Below are 18,649 nucleotides of genomic sequence, written 5' to 3' on the forward strand. Positions count from 1 at the left end.
CCAGTTACTAATCAAATAACCTAAAACACAATGTGAGATAAAAATACTGCCATTACAATCTTCAAAAAATAACAATGTTTCTGAAGGAAATAACAAATCCTGGTATTTTAGGCCTTTCATTATTGAAAAATATATACCAGGCTCTCTGTTTGGCACTAGTTACACATGGGTGGAGCAGGTGGATATGGTCCCTATACCCAGAGAACACATGCCTCACTCATGAATACCTGATGTTAGCCTATACCTTTTCAGACAGACCTTTGATGCCTACTCCCTTTTCAGTTGAATAGTTTAAGGAAACAGAAATTCTTATAAAATGGAAAACTTTAATTGTTTAAAGCAAAGGCACAAGTAAACATTTCAGGTTATCATACAATGTTACAATAAGAAATTCCAAAGGTAAAATGAAATACATTATAATTTTGCATCTCTATAGTATATTTAACGTATTATTCTATCTTCTCTTCTTTGGAATGAAAAGAAGGTATAGGCGGATCAATGGATATAATGTAAAAACTTGGATTATAAATAGCATTCACCCCATTTTTAATCAGAAAATTTAATTTCAGAATGAATTAAATTAAAAATTAACTAAAAAACATTGTTTCATTAATGACAGAGCAGCAATAACTTTCAGGCTAAAGTTCATTGTTTTAACAAAGTAAATCACTGATTTAATGAAATGTTAGCTTTTGATGCCTGGAACTTATACAAAAATCAAGCTGGCCATGAAAGGGCTTTATTAAAACACAATTCATACACTCATTTTACTTTAAATCTGAACATTATAATGCATTATGTAAAGAAAAAGAAGCATGAGGAACCATGTCATTTCTAATGATGTCAGAAATAAAATACTTAAAAAGGTCTAGACCTTGTTTTCAATCAAAGGCACTATCTGGAGAGTAACAAGCTGCATTCAGAGCCAAGAAAAAGTTTTTTTTTTCCTTCCCCAAATAGCCAGCCACTTTAGGGACTTGATGTCTCAGTTAGTCATCAAACATTGAATGCTTAATACCTATCAACAAAAAGGGTAGAAATCACGTAGTTATATCTTTGACATACATTTCCAGGAAGAAAATTTTTTCCGCTAATTTTTTAATAGGCTATTGAAATATTTTCTTGGTCTGTAAGGTCTCTGTTTAATCACCTCAATGTAATTTCCACTTTATTCAAGTGACTTGTAACCTCTTCTCAGCATTTCAACCCAGGATGACAATGACACCAGAAATAAACTATTCCAAGGGAGCAAGTTATCCTATTACATCCTAAAGGCCAGGAAGATTTTAAACCCTTCTAAGAAGTATCTGAATCAAAGATCTTGAAAGAAAAGATTGTTGTTTCTAGTTTTTCATTATTCAAATTACAACAGTCCCAACAGATTAAGGTTTACTTAACAACTAATTCCTAACCAGAAACAGTACTTGGGAAATTCTCTAAGGATATCTTTCAAAGTTTAGAATTGAAACATGATTCTAAAAGGATGTTCATACTTTTAAAGTCAAATTATAACAATGACTCAATGAAGCATACCCTAAAGGTCAATGATGCATGCTTTAGAGAATGGTGTCAAGATTCTGGAATTCTTTCCCTTTTTCCTCCATTTCCAAAGGCACAGATATCCTTCCGAATTTTCTATGGCTTCAAATACTTCATAATCTAAAATAGCTGGCACCGTCTCCATTTTGAATAGTTTTAAGTATAGGATCCACCAGGAAATTTTAGGTCCAAACCATTAGCTCAATAGCAAAAGCAAATCTTCTACTTGAGACAAACTGAAGACGTAAACCTACATGTTAGAGTATCTAAATTAAAATCAGCAAACTTTCTCTAAAGTGACAGCCAGTAGATATTTTAAGCTAAAGCGTCTGCCTGCAATGTGGGAGACTTGGATTTGATCCCTGGGTTGGGAAGATCCCCTGGAGAAGGAAATGGCAACCCACTCCAGCACTCTTGCCTGGAAAATCCCATGGAGGGAGGAGCCTGGTAGGCTACAGTCCATTGGTTCACAGAGTCGAACAGGAGCGACTCACTTTCACTTTCACTCTGCTACTGTAGCACAAAAGCAGTAACAGACAATATGCAAATGAAGAAGCATGGGTATGCTCTAATAAAACTTTATTGACACTGAAATTTGAAGGTCATATGATTGTCATGTGATTTTTTTTTCCCCTCAACTCTTTAAAAATATAAAAATCACCCTTAGCTTGTGGGTCATGTAAAAACAGGCTGTTGGCTGGAACTAGCTTATGGGCTGGACCAATCAGATTTCTTGATGTGGGGGTCAAAGCTATCTTGTTGCCATAAATCATCTCACTTCACTTGGGCATCAACAGCCTCATGAATGACAGCAATGAACCCAAAAAGTGAATCTCAAAGGCACCAGTCAGACAATTCTAGTAGCACCTACATTCATAAGCTTTATGTAGCTTATGAATGTTGATACTCACATATCTATACATACATATATATATCTGTAATATATCCAGGAAACAGTTTAAATCAAATTTATTTAAATCACATTAACTGCCAGAAAAGCAGGGAATTGATAAATTCATTTAGCTGAGCCTTTTCAAATGCTTTGGTGTCAGAACAATCTGGATTAAAACTTTAGCTCTGATATTTACTAACTTGTGGCCACAGTTAAATTACTTAACCACTAGAATTTAGCCTGGAGCTATGGACACAGGAGGCATGTTTTCAATCTTGTCTCTCAAGAGCTTGCTTACAAAGGGCTTGCTGGGAAAGCCTTGCTTACAATGTACCATAAGGCTTACCTCCTTGTTAGAAAACTAGTTTTGTCTCTTCTATTCCATTTTATCATGTAATTTTTTTTCTGCATGCAACATATTATACAAAATTTACCTCTGTATTTACTGAATTCTGCCCTCCTCTTATTCTTGAGGATTATTTTCTTTTCATAAGCTGCTGAGGAAAATTAGAGTAGAAAGCATCCAGCCACCACATTTCTGGAGTCTTTCCATAGTGGAAATGTAGTTTGGGTGTTTCCTCTAATTTATCAATGACAGACATCAGTTTTCTAGGGAAAAAAAAATCTAGATGATAAAGAACTGGTAGGAACGGATTCTTATGGCTTGCTTCACCTATAGATCAGTAACTAGAGAATCTGAAGATAACATTCATAGATTATTCGCAGATATAATTGTTGTGCATCGTGGACCTCAGTCCATTGCTTAAATTATATTAAGTAGAATATTAACACTAAGTGATGCCTGCTATAACCTCTCTAATCAAGAAAAATTTAGTAGTTACATACACATGAAGTAAAAGATTTCACCAATAGTGTCTTTGAATAAGCATCAGTTATGAATCTGCTAGTGTTGAATGCTAAGCAAAATACTAAAGCTATTGCAATATTAGTGTTTGGTTTATTTTCAATTTTCTTTAACCTATTATTTACATAGGTCCAGTTATAATGCTGAAGGCAGTCATTTTTCAACAAGTACATTCTCCATATAAAATGTTCAATGTTGGGTGGTACAGATTTATAAATATGTACAAAAACCCAATGTATTTGTAGCTAACTAGTACTCTGGTAGGCAACACATGGAAGCATCATATGCACATAAAAATTTGAAATTAAAACAAAACTTAAAATTCTTAAGATAAGCATTAACTTGTGTTTATAAAATTATGTGAAAAAAGGCTTTGTGTTTGGGAATTTTCAATGGCCCACTAATAAAGCAGTAATTTTAGTTAAAAAAAAAAAAAGTTTCCAAACACAAAATACCAAGATAACTCAGATGTATGTCTTGGTTAAAAGTGTGTAGACAGCTGCTCTGAAAACAAACTGATAAATATAAATATACAATTTGTTCACTGAGCATAAAATATTGCACGAGAACAGCTTTGTCTGAAGAAAATTCAATTTTCCATAGTTCTGAACTTCAAAATGGTTCCCCACATATAGATATAATTGCATTTTCTAAACAAGAAATGTTAATATTTAGTAATACTGTTAGAACCTCGTTTTTCCCATTAACCATATTCTATTCTACTTTATGGCAATGGTAAGTCAGTGGTGAAGATTTGGCAAAGATAAAAAGGCAGATAAGACTGTAAAATATATATTTATATATATATATATACACACATATACATATGAAACAGATATGTTCCAAAAACCCTTTGTCATGATAACTGATCCCTTAAAGAAAAATGCACAGTCTAGGTCACAGTGATGGTCAGACAGCGGTTGAGTACGACGCTCTTCTTAGGGGCTGCTCCTTTTGAGCCACTCGACTGCCCTCTCTGGTCTCCAGAGTGCTGTCTTCTGCCTCGCTTTCACTACCATCTGCCAGAGTGGGGTCCAAAGACATTGGACCAGATTTTCTGTGCAAAGGGAAACCAATGCCACTTTCCTGTAAGGAATTATCTATAAACTCTTCATCAGAGGAATGGAATGATTCATCATCTCCTATTAAATGGTTGACGATGTGGATTCCATCAAAAGGGGGTTGGCTGGAGAAGCCTCTCTGGCCTTTTAGGCACCTGAGCTGTCAAAACAAAATCCAAGTTAATATACTCAACTTGGGGAAATACACACACTCCAAGAAAGGAAACATTTCATATTTAACAAGAAGATACCTTGATCTTTTTTCAATTTATGGATATAAATAGTAACTACCAATTTTTTAGTGACTCTTAAATATCATGCAATGGGCACATAATTTATTTTTAGTTAAATCATTACAACAATCCTATGTGGTTGATTTTACTGTCTTCATTTTAGAGATTAGGAAATGAGAGACTCGGGTAGTAAGGCGTGCTGAGGACATACAACAGTCAAGTTTAGATTCAAACTGAACCTCTGCTATATTAGAAATAACATAAAACCCCTGTACCCATCATTAATTTCAACATCTAACACATCATGGACAGTCTTGTTACAATATACCTCTCATATTCCTGATTATTTTGAGGTAAATCTCATCCTATCAGTTCACCTGTAAATATTTCAGAGTATGTCTGTAGAAGAAATGAACTTAATAAAGACAATACTCTGAACTATCACACACCCTGTCTTAGAGCACGTCTCCATAATTTTGTGAATAATGATGATAATGGTTTACAAATCAAAAACATTTGCTGAGTCTCCATCCTGTTAAAACAGCCTAAAGACCACCATACCACTATCACTCAGTAAGAGCAGAGATGCTTTCTTCCCACCATGATATGTTCTTCTGTGTAGAGGGAACGTATAATATTTCTGTCTTCTCTCCCCTATTCTTCCCAGGGAGAGAGTGACTTCTCTCACTAAGGGGTAGTGGAGAGGAATGGCACATACTACTCAGCTCTTTTTCTTCTCTTTCCATCTTTGGGAACCAGGTTCTGCTTCTCCATCCCTGGAGTCTTAGAGGGCCATACCCTTGTGTGGGAAGGGCTATGGAGATCAAATGCTATCTATTACTGGGTGTGCAAGTCAGACAAACTCTAAAGTTCAATACTGAAAAACCCACTGTTGTCACACATCAAAAACCACATTCTCCCAAACCAGTTTTACCAGTACTGAGTGATTTTCTTTTCATCATCTGTCCCTTCTTTGCCTCAGTTCCTTCAAATTCCTACCCCCCCTACCAACAGATACTATCATGTCCACTACCATACAATTAAGACATCAGCCTCTTTTCAAGAATTTGTTTCAAAAATATAAAATTTAATCTTGATATTATCACTTGTTTAATTTCTCTCATTCATCATGAATTTTCTCCTACAAGTTTTTTTTAAAAATCTAAAACAATAAAAACAAATAACTACCCAAATCTACTTTGACTATCAAGAATTTGCTAAAAATACACTTCATATCTCTTGTCCTTATCAGTATTATCAACCTGCAATTTTTGTTCTTTAGGGACAAATTCCTGGTCACTAACTACCTTTCCAATCTTGAGATAAAGGCAATGTGAAATATTCAGGAAATATTACATACACTTTCAAAACTAACGGTTCTGAGAGTAAAGACATTACAGCTTTGCCATAACACCTCCTAGCTTTCCTGATAGACATCCGGGAAGAAGTGAAGAAACCCTAGTAAATCTCTGTTGGTATGTGACAATGGGAAACAAGAAGGATGCTGGGGCTCAACAAAGCGATGTCTGCCTCAGGGAAAGCGTCAGACATTAAGAAATTCTTGTGCCCTAGGCTAAGAGAACATCACTGTGAGTTACTATGTAACTGAAGTAAAACCTTCCTCTTTGGCATAGCACAAAGGAGATAAACTTCAAGTTGAATCTCCAGGGAAAGGGCATAGAGCACCACAGAGACCTCCCCGTGGTTGTGATACCCACTGCATTACTACAACTGCCATGCTCTGATGCAACATCCTATCACCGAATTGCAACACATGATTTATAGCTCCAAATATAAAATTAAGTCAGTTAATCTCTTCCTTTCTCTTGTCCCCAGACCCTTTTGAAGAAATAATACAGAGTGCATGTCCTCCTTCTTCCTGGCTATAAAGGAGGATTGTGGCAGAGGAACTACAACTTCCCGATTGTTGGAAAGCTGTAGCTTTTCTTTAACAAAATTTACTGCAATTAAAACACCACAGCCTCATATCAAATGTAATCACTGACCTCAAATATTATAGGAAATAAAACTATAGATAGAAGGGTCATTTCTTCAACATCAGAGGTGCAATTTAAAAAATGCTTCCTTATTTGATAATTGCTAATACAGAATAGCAAAGGCACATAAAAAGTTTTTGGTGGAGAGAAGAAAAATCTGAAGGGAAGGGACTATTTGATAAAACTGAAGCTATCTAGTTATCCCCTGGACCTAGGAGTGTGCATATTGGTTCTGAGAGGGTAGAGGCCTATGCAGGCCCTGAAAATAAACATCTGGTCAAGGAATTCCAGGGTACTGAGTACCCAGAGTGTGGGCTCAAATGGGTTAGTCTTCAAGGTGGCTCAGATGGTAAAGTATCTGCCTGCAATGCAGGAGACCTGGGTTTGCTCCCTGGGTCAGGAAGATCCTCTGAAGAAGGCAATGGCAACCTACTCCAGTATGCTTGCCTGGAGAATCCATGGACAGAGGAGCCTGACGGGCTATATAGTGGGTCCCCGAGAGCTGGACATGACTGAGCAACTAACATTTTCACTTTCAGGGAGGGATGTCCTCTGGGACTCCACATCCTCTGAAAAGGAGTCTTCCTGGGAGAAGTCCAGAGCTGTGCCTTTTAAAGTGCCATTTTTGCTGTCTGTGTCTAAGAGTTGTACTGCTCAGGCTTTTTACTAGACTTCTAGGAACTAATTATATTTAAAAAAACAACAAAAATGCAGACAAGTAACCTTCTCAACCCAACCCCACTACAAAAACTTTCAAGGATAACACTGGTCGCAAATTTAGATTAGCATATCTCAAAATATGGCTCACTGATCATCAGCATCAGAATAACCGGGGATGCCTACGAAAAATGTAAACTTGCTCCCCAGATTTAATGAACCCAAATCCAGAGCGTGAAAACCCAGAATTTATATATTTTAAAAGTACTTCAGGAGATGTTGATATGCTCAGTTAAAGGATCACTGAGGTAGATCCTCTGTTCAAACCAAATGAGGCTGACTCAGAAAGGAGTTGATTTACCCAAAATGGAACTATCATTTATTCAGGACAAAAGTGCTGCTGAACTATGAACATCTTTCTGCCTGTGTGTGTGTCTGGTATATACAAATGGACACCATCTTTCAGTAGTACAACCAAGCTGTTTTGGGCCGATTCTACCTTCTGGTGGTTGAAACAAGTAGTCTGTTGAAATATCTTTTCCTGAAACCTTTTCCTGGTATAAGTGTAGAATCTAGAAATGTATATGCTCAAAAAAGCTGAATAATTTTGATGTACTTTCAAGGGTAAGGACCACCCTTTACACAATATTTCACTTTTTTTCTTTTGTTTGGTTTTGTTTGACATTTTTTGGGGGGTCAATCACAGGATAAAGAACCTGATAGAAGCTATTGACTCTTGTCTTGAAAAGTACACATATATTCTTGAGTGTACCTTTTTGAGGCCCACCGTCTTCTAATTTTATAAAAACTATAGGAATATCTTCACACTAAAAGCAAAGACAAAAATTTTAAATTGTGAAGTGCCAATAATGCACTCATATCATGGAAAAGAGAAAGTATTATTTTTCTAGGTGAAGTTAGACATAGGTTCTAAAGGCAACGAATGTGCCTCAAAGTACTTCTGAGATTTCACAAGGAAAGAAAGGCACCAGGACTCTCTGGAATTGTATGTTAAGGGATCCTTTCTGGGAAATCTTTGAATTCCTCAGAGAAGGATCTCAGCAGGATCATGATACAATGATGGTTTTAGTCAATGCATCCTACCCAGGCATTCAGACCTTCCTGTCAGGTTTTAAAGTTCTGTAGTCTTAAGTCTGAGCAGAGAGTCAAATATTATCAGACATTTAAGGAAAGCATTTAAAAGAACCATAAAAAAGGCAACAAGAAGTTAACAGACTATTTGGGGAGAAAAAACTTAAAAAAAAAAAAAAAAAAGCATTACTCATTGCTTCTGAAGACACTGCATCCATGTAAAAAGAAAAAGTGATATTCTAAAAAGGGGTCTTAGACTTAAATTTCTCTGACCTGAAAGATATGAGCTTTGATATTGAAAAAGCCTATCAAGTGCCCAAGGCAATGGTTTAAAAGTAAACCTATATCATGGTATATATCACAGTGAAATTTCAGGACACTGGGAACAAAGAAAAGACAAAGTATCCAGCCCAAACCAACAAATTTTACACAGAAGATTAAGAATCAGAACAGTATTAGACAATAGATTAGTGCTTTCAAAATTCTGAAAAAAATTTCTAACTGATATTTTAAAAATTTATAATTATCTTAAAAAAATTTATACTCATACAAACTATCAAGTAAATGTGAGGCTAAAGTATGAGTTAAAAGCATCAAGGACTTAAAATCTGGGGTCAATCATGATAAATCAGATAAATCTTTTCTATAGTTTATCTCCATCTTTTTTTCCCCCCAGAAAGGTAAGTGATATGTCCACCAAAATGAAGTATACCAAGAAAGACATGCTTTTATTTTTGATCCAGGAAAAAGGAAGTCTAATGCATAAGTGAGGCAAAAGGAATCCCTAGGATAACAAAGAAAGTTCCCATGATGACAGCTATGCAGGAGGCCTCCACCTGTACATGGTGACAGCTCTTTGAAGTAGACAAGCAGGCCAGAGGAAAGATTTTTTCAAGAAGGTGAAATCAGGGACTTTCTGGGTGGTCTAGTGGCTAAGACTCCACGCTCCCAATTCAGGGAGCCTGGGTTCGATCCCTGGTCAGGGAACTAGCTCCCCTTTGCCACAACTAAAGATCCCATGCTGCAACTAAAGATCCCGCCCCCACAACAAAGATCCCATGTGCCACAACTAAGACCCAGTGCAGCCAAATAAATAAGTAAATAAATAAAAGGAATAAGCTGTCAAACCATGCAAAGACAAAGATGAATTTTTAAAACAAAGGTAAAATTAATAGTACACCTAAACTGAAAGAAGAGAACTAAAACATAACAGGAGATTTGCACTGTATTAGAGTAGAGTTTGCACTGTATGAGAGTCCCCTGGATAGCAAGGAGATCAAACTAATCAATCCTAAAGGAAATCAACCCTGAATATTCACTGGAAGGAATGATGCTAAAGCTGAAGCTCCAATACTCTGGCCACCTGATGCGAAGAACCAACTCACTGGAAAAGACCTCGATGCTGGGAAAGATTGAAGGCAAAAGGAGAAGAGGGCAGGAGAGGATGAGATAGATAGCATCACTGACTCAATGGACATGAACTTGAGCAAACTCTGGGAGATAGCGGAGGACAGGGAAGTCTGGCGTGCTGCAGTTCATGGGGTAGCAAAGAGTCAGACATGACTTAGCGACTGAACAACAAGAGGAGAGTTAAACATAAGAGAATACATCAATAAAATGAAAAACACTAAGACAATCATTTGAATAAATGTATGCAGGTGAAATAATCACAAGACACTGTTCCGTACAACTGAAAGGCAGTAAAAAGGAATGAAGTACTGATACATGAATGAACCTCAAAAACATTAAGCTGAGTCGAGGCTAAATACAAAGGACAACATATTACGGGATTCTGTTTATACAGAGTCCAGAATAGGCAAGTCCACAGAGACAAAGTAGACTAGTGGCTGCCTATGACCAGGGAAGAGCGGAGGGGAAAGACAACGGTTGAAAGTGGACATGAGGCTTCTTTCTGGGGTGACAGAAATATCCTAAAATTAGACTGTGGTTACTGTCACACAACTCTGTAAATACACTAAAAGCTATTGAATTTTACACTTAAAATGGAAGAACTTTATGATATGTAAGTTTTGCCTCAATAAATCTGCTTAAAATATTAACAACTAGAGCCAGAAAAATAAACAAATCCTACCCAAAGCATTACCAAACTTCCCTGATAAGACTATCTTGGAAACTTGTTAAAAATAAGATTTTTAAGGCCTTTGGTTTCCACTCCGGAGGAGAGGCCTCCAAGGAAACTCAGGAGCTTTAAAACACACACACATGCACACGCACACGCGCACGCGCACACGCACGCACACACACACACACACACACACACACACACACACACACACCACCTTTTGAAAGAGTGGATCCTTTCCAAATCTTTAAGTAGGATCCTGGTTTCTTTCCAAATGATTGAATCTGTACCAATAATTCTTTCTGGTTAAACAGTATCTCATGGTATCACACATTTGAAAGCCTCCATTAAAAAGATGAAGCATGTACTAAAAGTATGCAGGCCAAAGAGAGGTCTTAAGAACTGCTAAGCAGTTTAATATTAGGTTGTTAGGGGTGCTGGGGTTGCAAGAAGATACATGGAAGTATCTTAAGTGCCTACTGCTAAGTCAAACCAGTCAATCTGAAAAAGCTAAACACTATATAATTCCAAATATAACATTTTGGAAAAGGCAAAATTGTAGTGACAGTAAGTAGACCAGTGGTTGTCAGAGGTTAAAAGGGAGAGAGAGAAGAATGAATAGGTGGGGCACAGGAGACTGAGGCAGTGAATTATTCCGTATGACATAGTAACGGCAGTTACAAGTCATCGTAACTAGTACATTTGTAAAAACCCACAGGGTGCACAACACAAAGAGTGCACCCTAATGTAAAGACAGACTTTAGTTAATGTGCCAACATTAGCTTCTGTATGACACTGACACAAGACGTTCACGGGGGGAACTGTGGGAAGGTGCTGAGGGGGTTTACCTCTTCACTTTCTGCTCAATTTTTCTGTAAACCTACGAGTGCTTCCCAAAATAAAGTCTATCAATTAAAAATAACTGAGATGGTCTGTGATATTTGTCTATGTCTATGACCATATTTGTCTATAATGTCAGAATTGCTTGAGCAAATTTTGAGAGTATGTCTGTTTCAAGACAATGTTTAGGCTCATGTTCTTTATAACTGCTGGGTCATTGTATTATTAAGTTGGGTCACTGTATTATTAAGCTCTAATAAACTGCCAAATCATTTCCCAAAGTATTATAACATAACCTCTTTAAATTTTCCAAGAATACTTTTGCCTTGCCTTCTGCCAGATTGATTGTCAAAGCAAATTAATGGTCCTTTAACTGATCATCCTGATTAAATTCACCTAGCCTCTTATTAGAAAATACAACACTGAATTTTCAGTTGTTCAATCACATTAGCAGAGATATGTGATTCTTGTAATTACATGGTAATATGGTAATTCTTGTAAACTGATGGCATAAGTGTAAATCAGTAAAATGATTGAAAATGGTTTGGTAGTATTTTCTAAAGTTGAACACCTACACACCTTACACCTAAAATAACCATAGATTACAGTTTTCTTGGCACAAACTATTTTCATTCTCAAAGTGCCCTGGTTTGAACCATAGATAGTAAGTCACTCAGCAATTCCATTCCTAAGTATATAAACAATAGAAATAAGTATAATATACTGAAAAAGCATTTATAATGGGATTTCATAGCAATTTTATTCATAATAACCCTAAATAGAAGTAACAACAGAATGAGTAAATAAGTTATGGTATATTCATATAATTGATACAATACAGTAATGAAAATGAACTTTTACTGCTACATGGAACAACATGGATAAATCTCACAGTATGAGCAAAAGAAGTGAAGCACAAAATAATTCATTCTGTATGATTCCATTAGTATAAGGTTAAAAACTAGGCAGTAAGTGGAAGAGTGACAAAGAAACCTTTGAAATGATGGCAAGGTTCTAGTTCTTGACTTTGATGGAAGATTAAATACGCATTTTTTTTTGCAATAATTCATCAAGCTGGACCACTTAGGATTCATGAATTTTTCTGTATATAACTGATACTTTAAGAATAAAATGTCTATTATTAAATAAAAATCCAAGAAATAATATCTATGGAAGGTTGCTAGAAAGACATGCAATTGCCATTCATTCTTCTTCTTTTTTTTTTTTTCCTTTCTTCTGCTAGTATTTGTAAACTCTACCTTTGGCTCTAACCAGACAATCACTAGTTATATATCTGGACTCCACTATTTTAGTCCATTATAACAGTGCTCTTACTTAGCCTAACACTTTCCTATTCAGTGTATTTTCCAGTACCATATGTGAATCCATAAAAGAAATCAAAGTTAAGGAGCAGGAAAAGGAATAACTGATTTGGTTTTGTCTTACCAGACAACATGAATCTTTAACATATTATGGTCCATGCTTTACATTGGCCACTTATGCAGACCACTTTGATACTGTAGGCATTTCTGCATGCTAATAATAACTCTGATCCTATTAGATTAGAACTAATTATTTTAACTATTAGATTGACCCATATGATACCACCATATTTGTAAGTGAAAGTTTAAGTATTAGCAATTTCCTTTGGTTTAACTGGGCTTCCCTGATAGCTCAGTTGAAGAAACTGCCTGCAATGAAGGAGACCCCAGTTCAATTCCTAGGTCAGGAAGATCCTCTGGAGAAGGGATAGGCTACCCACTCCAGTGTTCTTGGGCTTCCCTTGTAGCTCAGCTGGTAAAGAATCTGCCTGCAATGCAGGAGACATGGATTTGATCCCTGGGTTGGAAAGATCCCCTGGAGAGGGGAAAGGCTACCCACTCCAGTATTCAGTCCATGGGTCACAAAGAATCAGACATGACTGTGTTGATTTACATATTTATAAATAATTATATTTAATTAACCTAATTTTTGGTTATTTCTGTATTATATACATTCATGCAAACTGCCTCAAAATCTTTAGGGAACAAGGAGGAGTACAAATCTAAAAACAAACATTTCCTATCATGCATATTAAGTTTTTTAGTTTCAATTATTTGTTTAGTTGTATCCCAAGACTAGGTGATCAATAAAACCTCTCAAATATGCTTCCAAATTTATCTGTAACTTGACCATTTTGATAATAAAGTAGTTACATTCACCAGAACAAAATTTCCAAATAATCCAACAATAATAAAGACAAAAAAAAAAAAAACTGCTTCCTTTATTTTAAAAAATATTTTCTTTTGTTTTCCAGTATTTTGCTATTAAGTTTAAAATATTAGCATTTTATAAACCATTTTTATAACTTTTATAGCATTTTAAATAAATCAACAGGCATAAATACTTTAATACTGTAGTGATTCACACATACGTATATGCATATTTGAGCTTTTATTATTATTGGCCATGCTGCACGACATGAGGGATCTTAGCTTCCTGACCAGGGATCGAACATGTGTCCCTTGCAGAGGAAGGATAGAGTCTCTACCACTGGACAGCCAGGGAAGTCCCTGAGTTTTCATTTATAGATTTTTTTTCCAAATTATATGATTTAACACTGGAATTAAATATTTAAAATCAGTCTGGGAAAATATGGAATGATTGGTTGCTGTACATACACTTTACCTCTTCTGTCAGCCCCTAATGATGAGGATTATTTCTTAATCATTTGCGTATCCTAGAACTGAGCTTTCTGGCTTGACCAGAGTAGGCACATAAGAATGTTGATGAACTACACTAAAACAGCAGGATTCTTGAAAAAATCCTCGGGCATTGATTATCCATCCAGTCCCTTTAAATGCTGAAAGAGAAAACTAGTAAGCATATAGATGGAGCTACTAATATACAAGACCCAAATAATGAACTATTTCTTACCTGATGTGGACTGCTTCATCATGTTATGCATTAAGAGACAGAGTAAAAAAAGTAAAAACATACAGAATTTATTTAAATAATACTTAAGACATTCTGATATACACATTACAACTTTAAAAAGTTAACAAAATCTTAAACTCTCACTATCAACAAAGAGATTGGATTTAAGGATTTCTCTGCACATATTAAGCAATGCTTACCAAAGAAGGCATTTAGTAATTAGAAAAGGAAAGTGATAAGTGAAGACATACAACTTATAAAGAATAAAACAAAACGCAGTATAGTTAATAAGAAAACAGGAAACTGTCATGTTCAGTCTGATGAACATAGGTTTTGACAGGAAACAGCAGTGTTTCTAACTGCAAGACAGTAAAAATTCAGACACTAAAAAAAGAGTATTAAAAACTATTACAATTATTTCACATAAAAATCACATTAAAATTTTAAAGCAGGGAGAATCTGCAGGGGTGAATATTCTGAAGCCTCAAAGGACTTCATAATCATGAAGGATATAGAAGTATTTTTTGTAATTTTTCCTTGGTCTACTTCATTTACTAAATAACTAAAGGTTAAGACAGAAGTTTCTTTCATGAAACAGAAAAATGTGATATGTTTTACAGATATACAGCTTTTAATATAACTTAATAAGTAACATGGAAATTTGTTCTAAGAAAACTTGTTCATCTGGGCTGCTGACCATGTAGACAGAGGACACAACATGTTCTCTATGTATTTGCTTTCTTTCTGCACATTACAGAACAGTGGTACCTTGAAAAAGTTAGGGTTAACTTTACAGTTGATTTTAAAGTGACACAACAGGTTAATCTGCCATTTTCAACAGGTAGAGGTAACAGAATTAATAATGAACACTTATATTGATATGATGCTTTAAAGTTAAAGTTCTACAAACATTATTTCAAGTTAAAATTTTTTCCCCATGTGTCTGCTTGGAGGTTGAATTGTACAGGCAACTACTACTTTCTGAGATTCAAAAGAATAAGAAGGACTGCACTGAGTATTTTGAAAGACAATCAATCCACAACAAAGTGGAAAAAAGTCATCCACACACCAAAAAAACCCCTAACCAAATGAACTTTGATCACTACTAGACAGGGTTTAAACCATTGAAGTGAGTCATGTGATACCAAGTGAACTGCAAAACAGTTGCAGTAAGTTTCCAAGACTGAGTCATATCAGATTATAAAAGCTCCTATTTGTATATTTGGGTCTCTATAATCAATCTTTGTAAAACACAGGGCTATAGCTTTTAAAGCTAAATGTAACAATTCTATAAGTGACCTATAATATAAAAAAATAACTATACATTATCTTATATGAGCAGATGTAAAGTCCAATAACATAGATTTGTATTTCTAATTTATAAAGGCTTTACTCTTTTCCCCCAAAGTTTAATCAGTGATTTTGTTGGATTCCTTACAAAATAATTTTAATAGTTTTCAAAATTTTAAATACATGTAAATGAAAAATGATATATTTATTTATATTTATTCTCAATTATCAGCTTTAAAAACTGAACTCACACATGACAAAGATTAAAACTGGTGACAAGCACACAAACGAAAAGATTTCCAGTGAATCAGAACCGGAAACCAATAACAGTGATCAATCAGAGGTCATGACCTGCTGATCACTGCATTATATACATAGACAACAGCCAAAATTCAGACTTACAGTAATTAAAATTCAGATTAAGCTGAGAAAATTCAAGAATTTTATTGACATAATATAAAATAGACAATGCTGACAATGTTTTTGGCATTAATCTATATAAATCTCTTTAAAGCCAGATGAAACTCTTAAAATTAAAAAAATATATAGAGTCTATGTTAAATGTATAAAACGCAACAGTTAAAACTCATACTGTTAGAAGCAAAGAAAAAATATGTATACACATTAATAAGTGAAAAAGAAGGAAAGCAAAGTTTGGAACTTAAGAAACCTATACTGTGCATTTGTTACGAGAGAAGGACAGAGGGGGAAGAAATAAAAGACATTTACAAAGAACTGTTAGTTTTTCTCTAGTGCATACTTAGATTAATCCAGTACACTGAGGCAAACAAAATGAAACTGCCATTGCTCTCTTCCTGGCAGCTGACACATCTTGATAAAATTGAAACCATTAACATTATTTAGAAGGTATTCTAATGTCAATGGTGATGAGGTTAGGAATATATGAGGTTCTATGTAAATTTATGACCAATTACAGGAAATAAATCACTTCACACTTGTTTCACTCTGAACTTTTAAAGCTACATCAAAGTACCACATACATTTCATATGATTTAACCTTTAGCTGGAGCACTGAAAAAAATATTGAAACCTTTAGCAAAACATCCTCATAAAAACAAGGTATTTTTTTCTATCTGGATTGAATTTCTAGGAGGAATTTTTCTTCTCTAAAGCTGAATCATAGGTTTTATCAGCCCATCTAATCAACCAAATTTTAAATCATTTATTTGATAAAGGATTTGTGTCTAGACAATATAAAGAATTCTTACAACTAAATTATAAAAAGATAACCCAATTTGAAATGGGCAAAAGGTCTGAGTAGGTATGTCTCTAAAGATACAAATAGCTAATAAGTATAGGGAAAGATGGTCCATTGTCATTAACTATAGACAGAATACAAATCAAAAAAACAAAATGAGATAACATTTACACTTACTAGGATAGCTCTCGATCCCCCCTCACCCAAAAATAGAGAATGACAAGTACTGCCAAGAATGTGAAGAAACCAGAACCCTCATAAGTAGCTGGTGGGAATATACAACGGTACACCTTCTTTGGAAAACAGTATGGCAGTTCCTCAAATGGTTAAAAGTAGAGTTATCATATAACTCAGCAATATCATTAATAAGTACACATTCAAGACAAATGAAAATGTTCACAGAGAAACCTGTATATAGATGTTTGCAGCAGCATTATTTAAAGTAGCCCCAAAGTGAAAACATCCCAAATGTCTATCATCTGATGCACAGATATATAAATTATGGTATATCCATATGAAGGAATATTATTAGGCATTATGAATGAAGAAGTACTGATACATGCTACTACAAGGATGAACTCTGACAAGATTACACTAAGTACAAGAAACCAATCACAGATGACCACATATTGTATAATTCCATTTAAATGAAATATCCATGGAGAAATCAACAGAGACAGAAAGTATCAACAGATTAGTGTTTGCCTAGAACTATCGGGAACCTTGAGGGGAAATGAGGAGTGACTGCTAATGGGAATGTGACTAACTTTTGAATGATAAAAATGTTCTACAATTTATTGTGATGATGGTTGCACAACTCAGTGAATACACTAAAAACCACTGAATTGCACACTTTAGGTGGGTGAAGTGTATAAGACATGAATTAAAGCTCAATAAAGCTGTTTTATATATACATATACACACACACAAAATATTTCTATTTACATATACATCAGATAGCCATTCTGTGGATATATTTTCAACAGAGATATTGCCAGACTGAAAAGAAATAATCTTCTATTTAGGAAATGAAGAAAACTTAATTGATTAAAAAAAAGTTCACCAACAACGTTAACCTTCAACATTTAGCTTTTTCCTCAACATAAAAAGAAACGATGGCTACCTTCTACAGCTTCATTTTAAACAGGCAGAAAATATTCACAATAAAATGTTTATTTCTATAGACTGAAGTTAAAGGAGATGAATTCATTTATAGTATTCACTTTTTTCAGAAACTAAAACTTCTGATGGAAAAATAATTTTAAAAATATACAATATACACACATAGCCACAAACCCATGCTATTTTATCACTGAACACAAAATAAGCTTTCAAACAGACAAGGTTAGTATCCCCTCTTCCTCATTTGGAGGTACTCACAGGCTGCTTAGTTAAGATTGGGTACTTGCAAACCACATGACCTCATGAATGCTATCTTATCATATCACAGGTTCCTCACACTGACCACAACAACTTAAATCAGACAGTCAGGAAAGTAGCACTGAGTCTTTGACACGTATTATTGGTATGACATTTTCAGCTGTCCAGCTTGTGGGGAGTGAAAATCTGATTATCTCATGTCCAACTGCATCTGCGAGAGATGGCCCATGAAAAGCACATGACTTACTGCACTAAAACTTCCAACCACAATGTAAAAGTTTTAGTTTTTGTAAATCTGAGAGAGCTAGCTATTCCCCTTGTATCAATTTTCCTTTAATTGACAGTAAATTTGCAGAGCACATTTTCTAAGGTTCCTAGTTTGAAACACTATCAATACTATACTATTGTTTCTTTAAAACTGAATTACAAGATGCAAAAAAATACCCCAAAGTTTTAAAATAACTTATTATATTTCCAAATCTTAGTGTAGTTGAAGAAACTGGATTAATATTTAAGAATAGATAGCATTAACAAACAAGTATGAAGTATTGGGTAGCTTGGTAAAAAATAGCACAAGAATATCTA

At 34.9% G+C, this 18,649-nt stretch overlaps 1 protein-coding gene across 10 annotated transcripts in view; it reads right to left on the reverse strand.

Moving 5' to 3' along the window:
• EVI5 (ecotropic viral integration site 5) overlaps positions 307-18,649 on the reverse strand; it is a 224,730-nt gene continuing 206,387 nt past the window's right edge. For 8 of the 10 annotated variants that reach the window (XM_018045762.1, XM_013962626.2, XM_013962629.2 and 5 more), the window contains one exon: positions 307-4,517. In XM_018045762.1, coding sequence (XP_017901251.1) covers positions 4,206-4,517 — 312 coding nt within the window. In that variant the 3' untranslated portion in view covers positions 307-4,205. Of the gene's footprint in view, positions 4,518-14,175; positions 14,186-18,649 lie in introns of all 10 variants that reach the window. The other 2 variants (XM_013962630.2, XM_018045764.1) reach the window with 2 other exon arrangements.

The sequence above is a fragment of the Capra hircus genome, chromosome 3, assembly GCF_001704415.2.
Source record: "Capra hircus breed San Clemente chromosome 3, ASM170441v1, whole genome shotgun sequence".
NCBI classification, from domain to species: Eukaryota; Metazoa; Chordata; class Mammalia; order Artiodactyla; family Bovidae; genus Capra; species Capra hircus.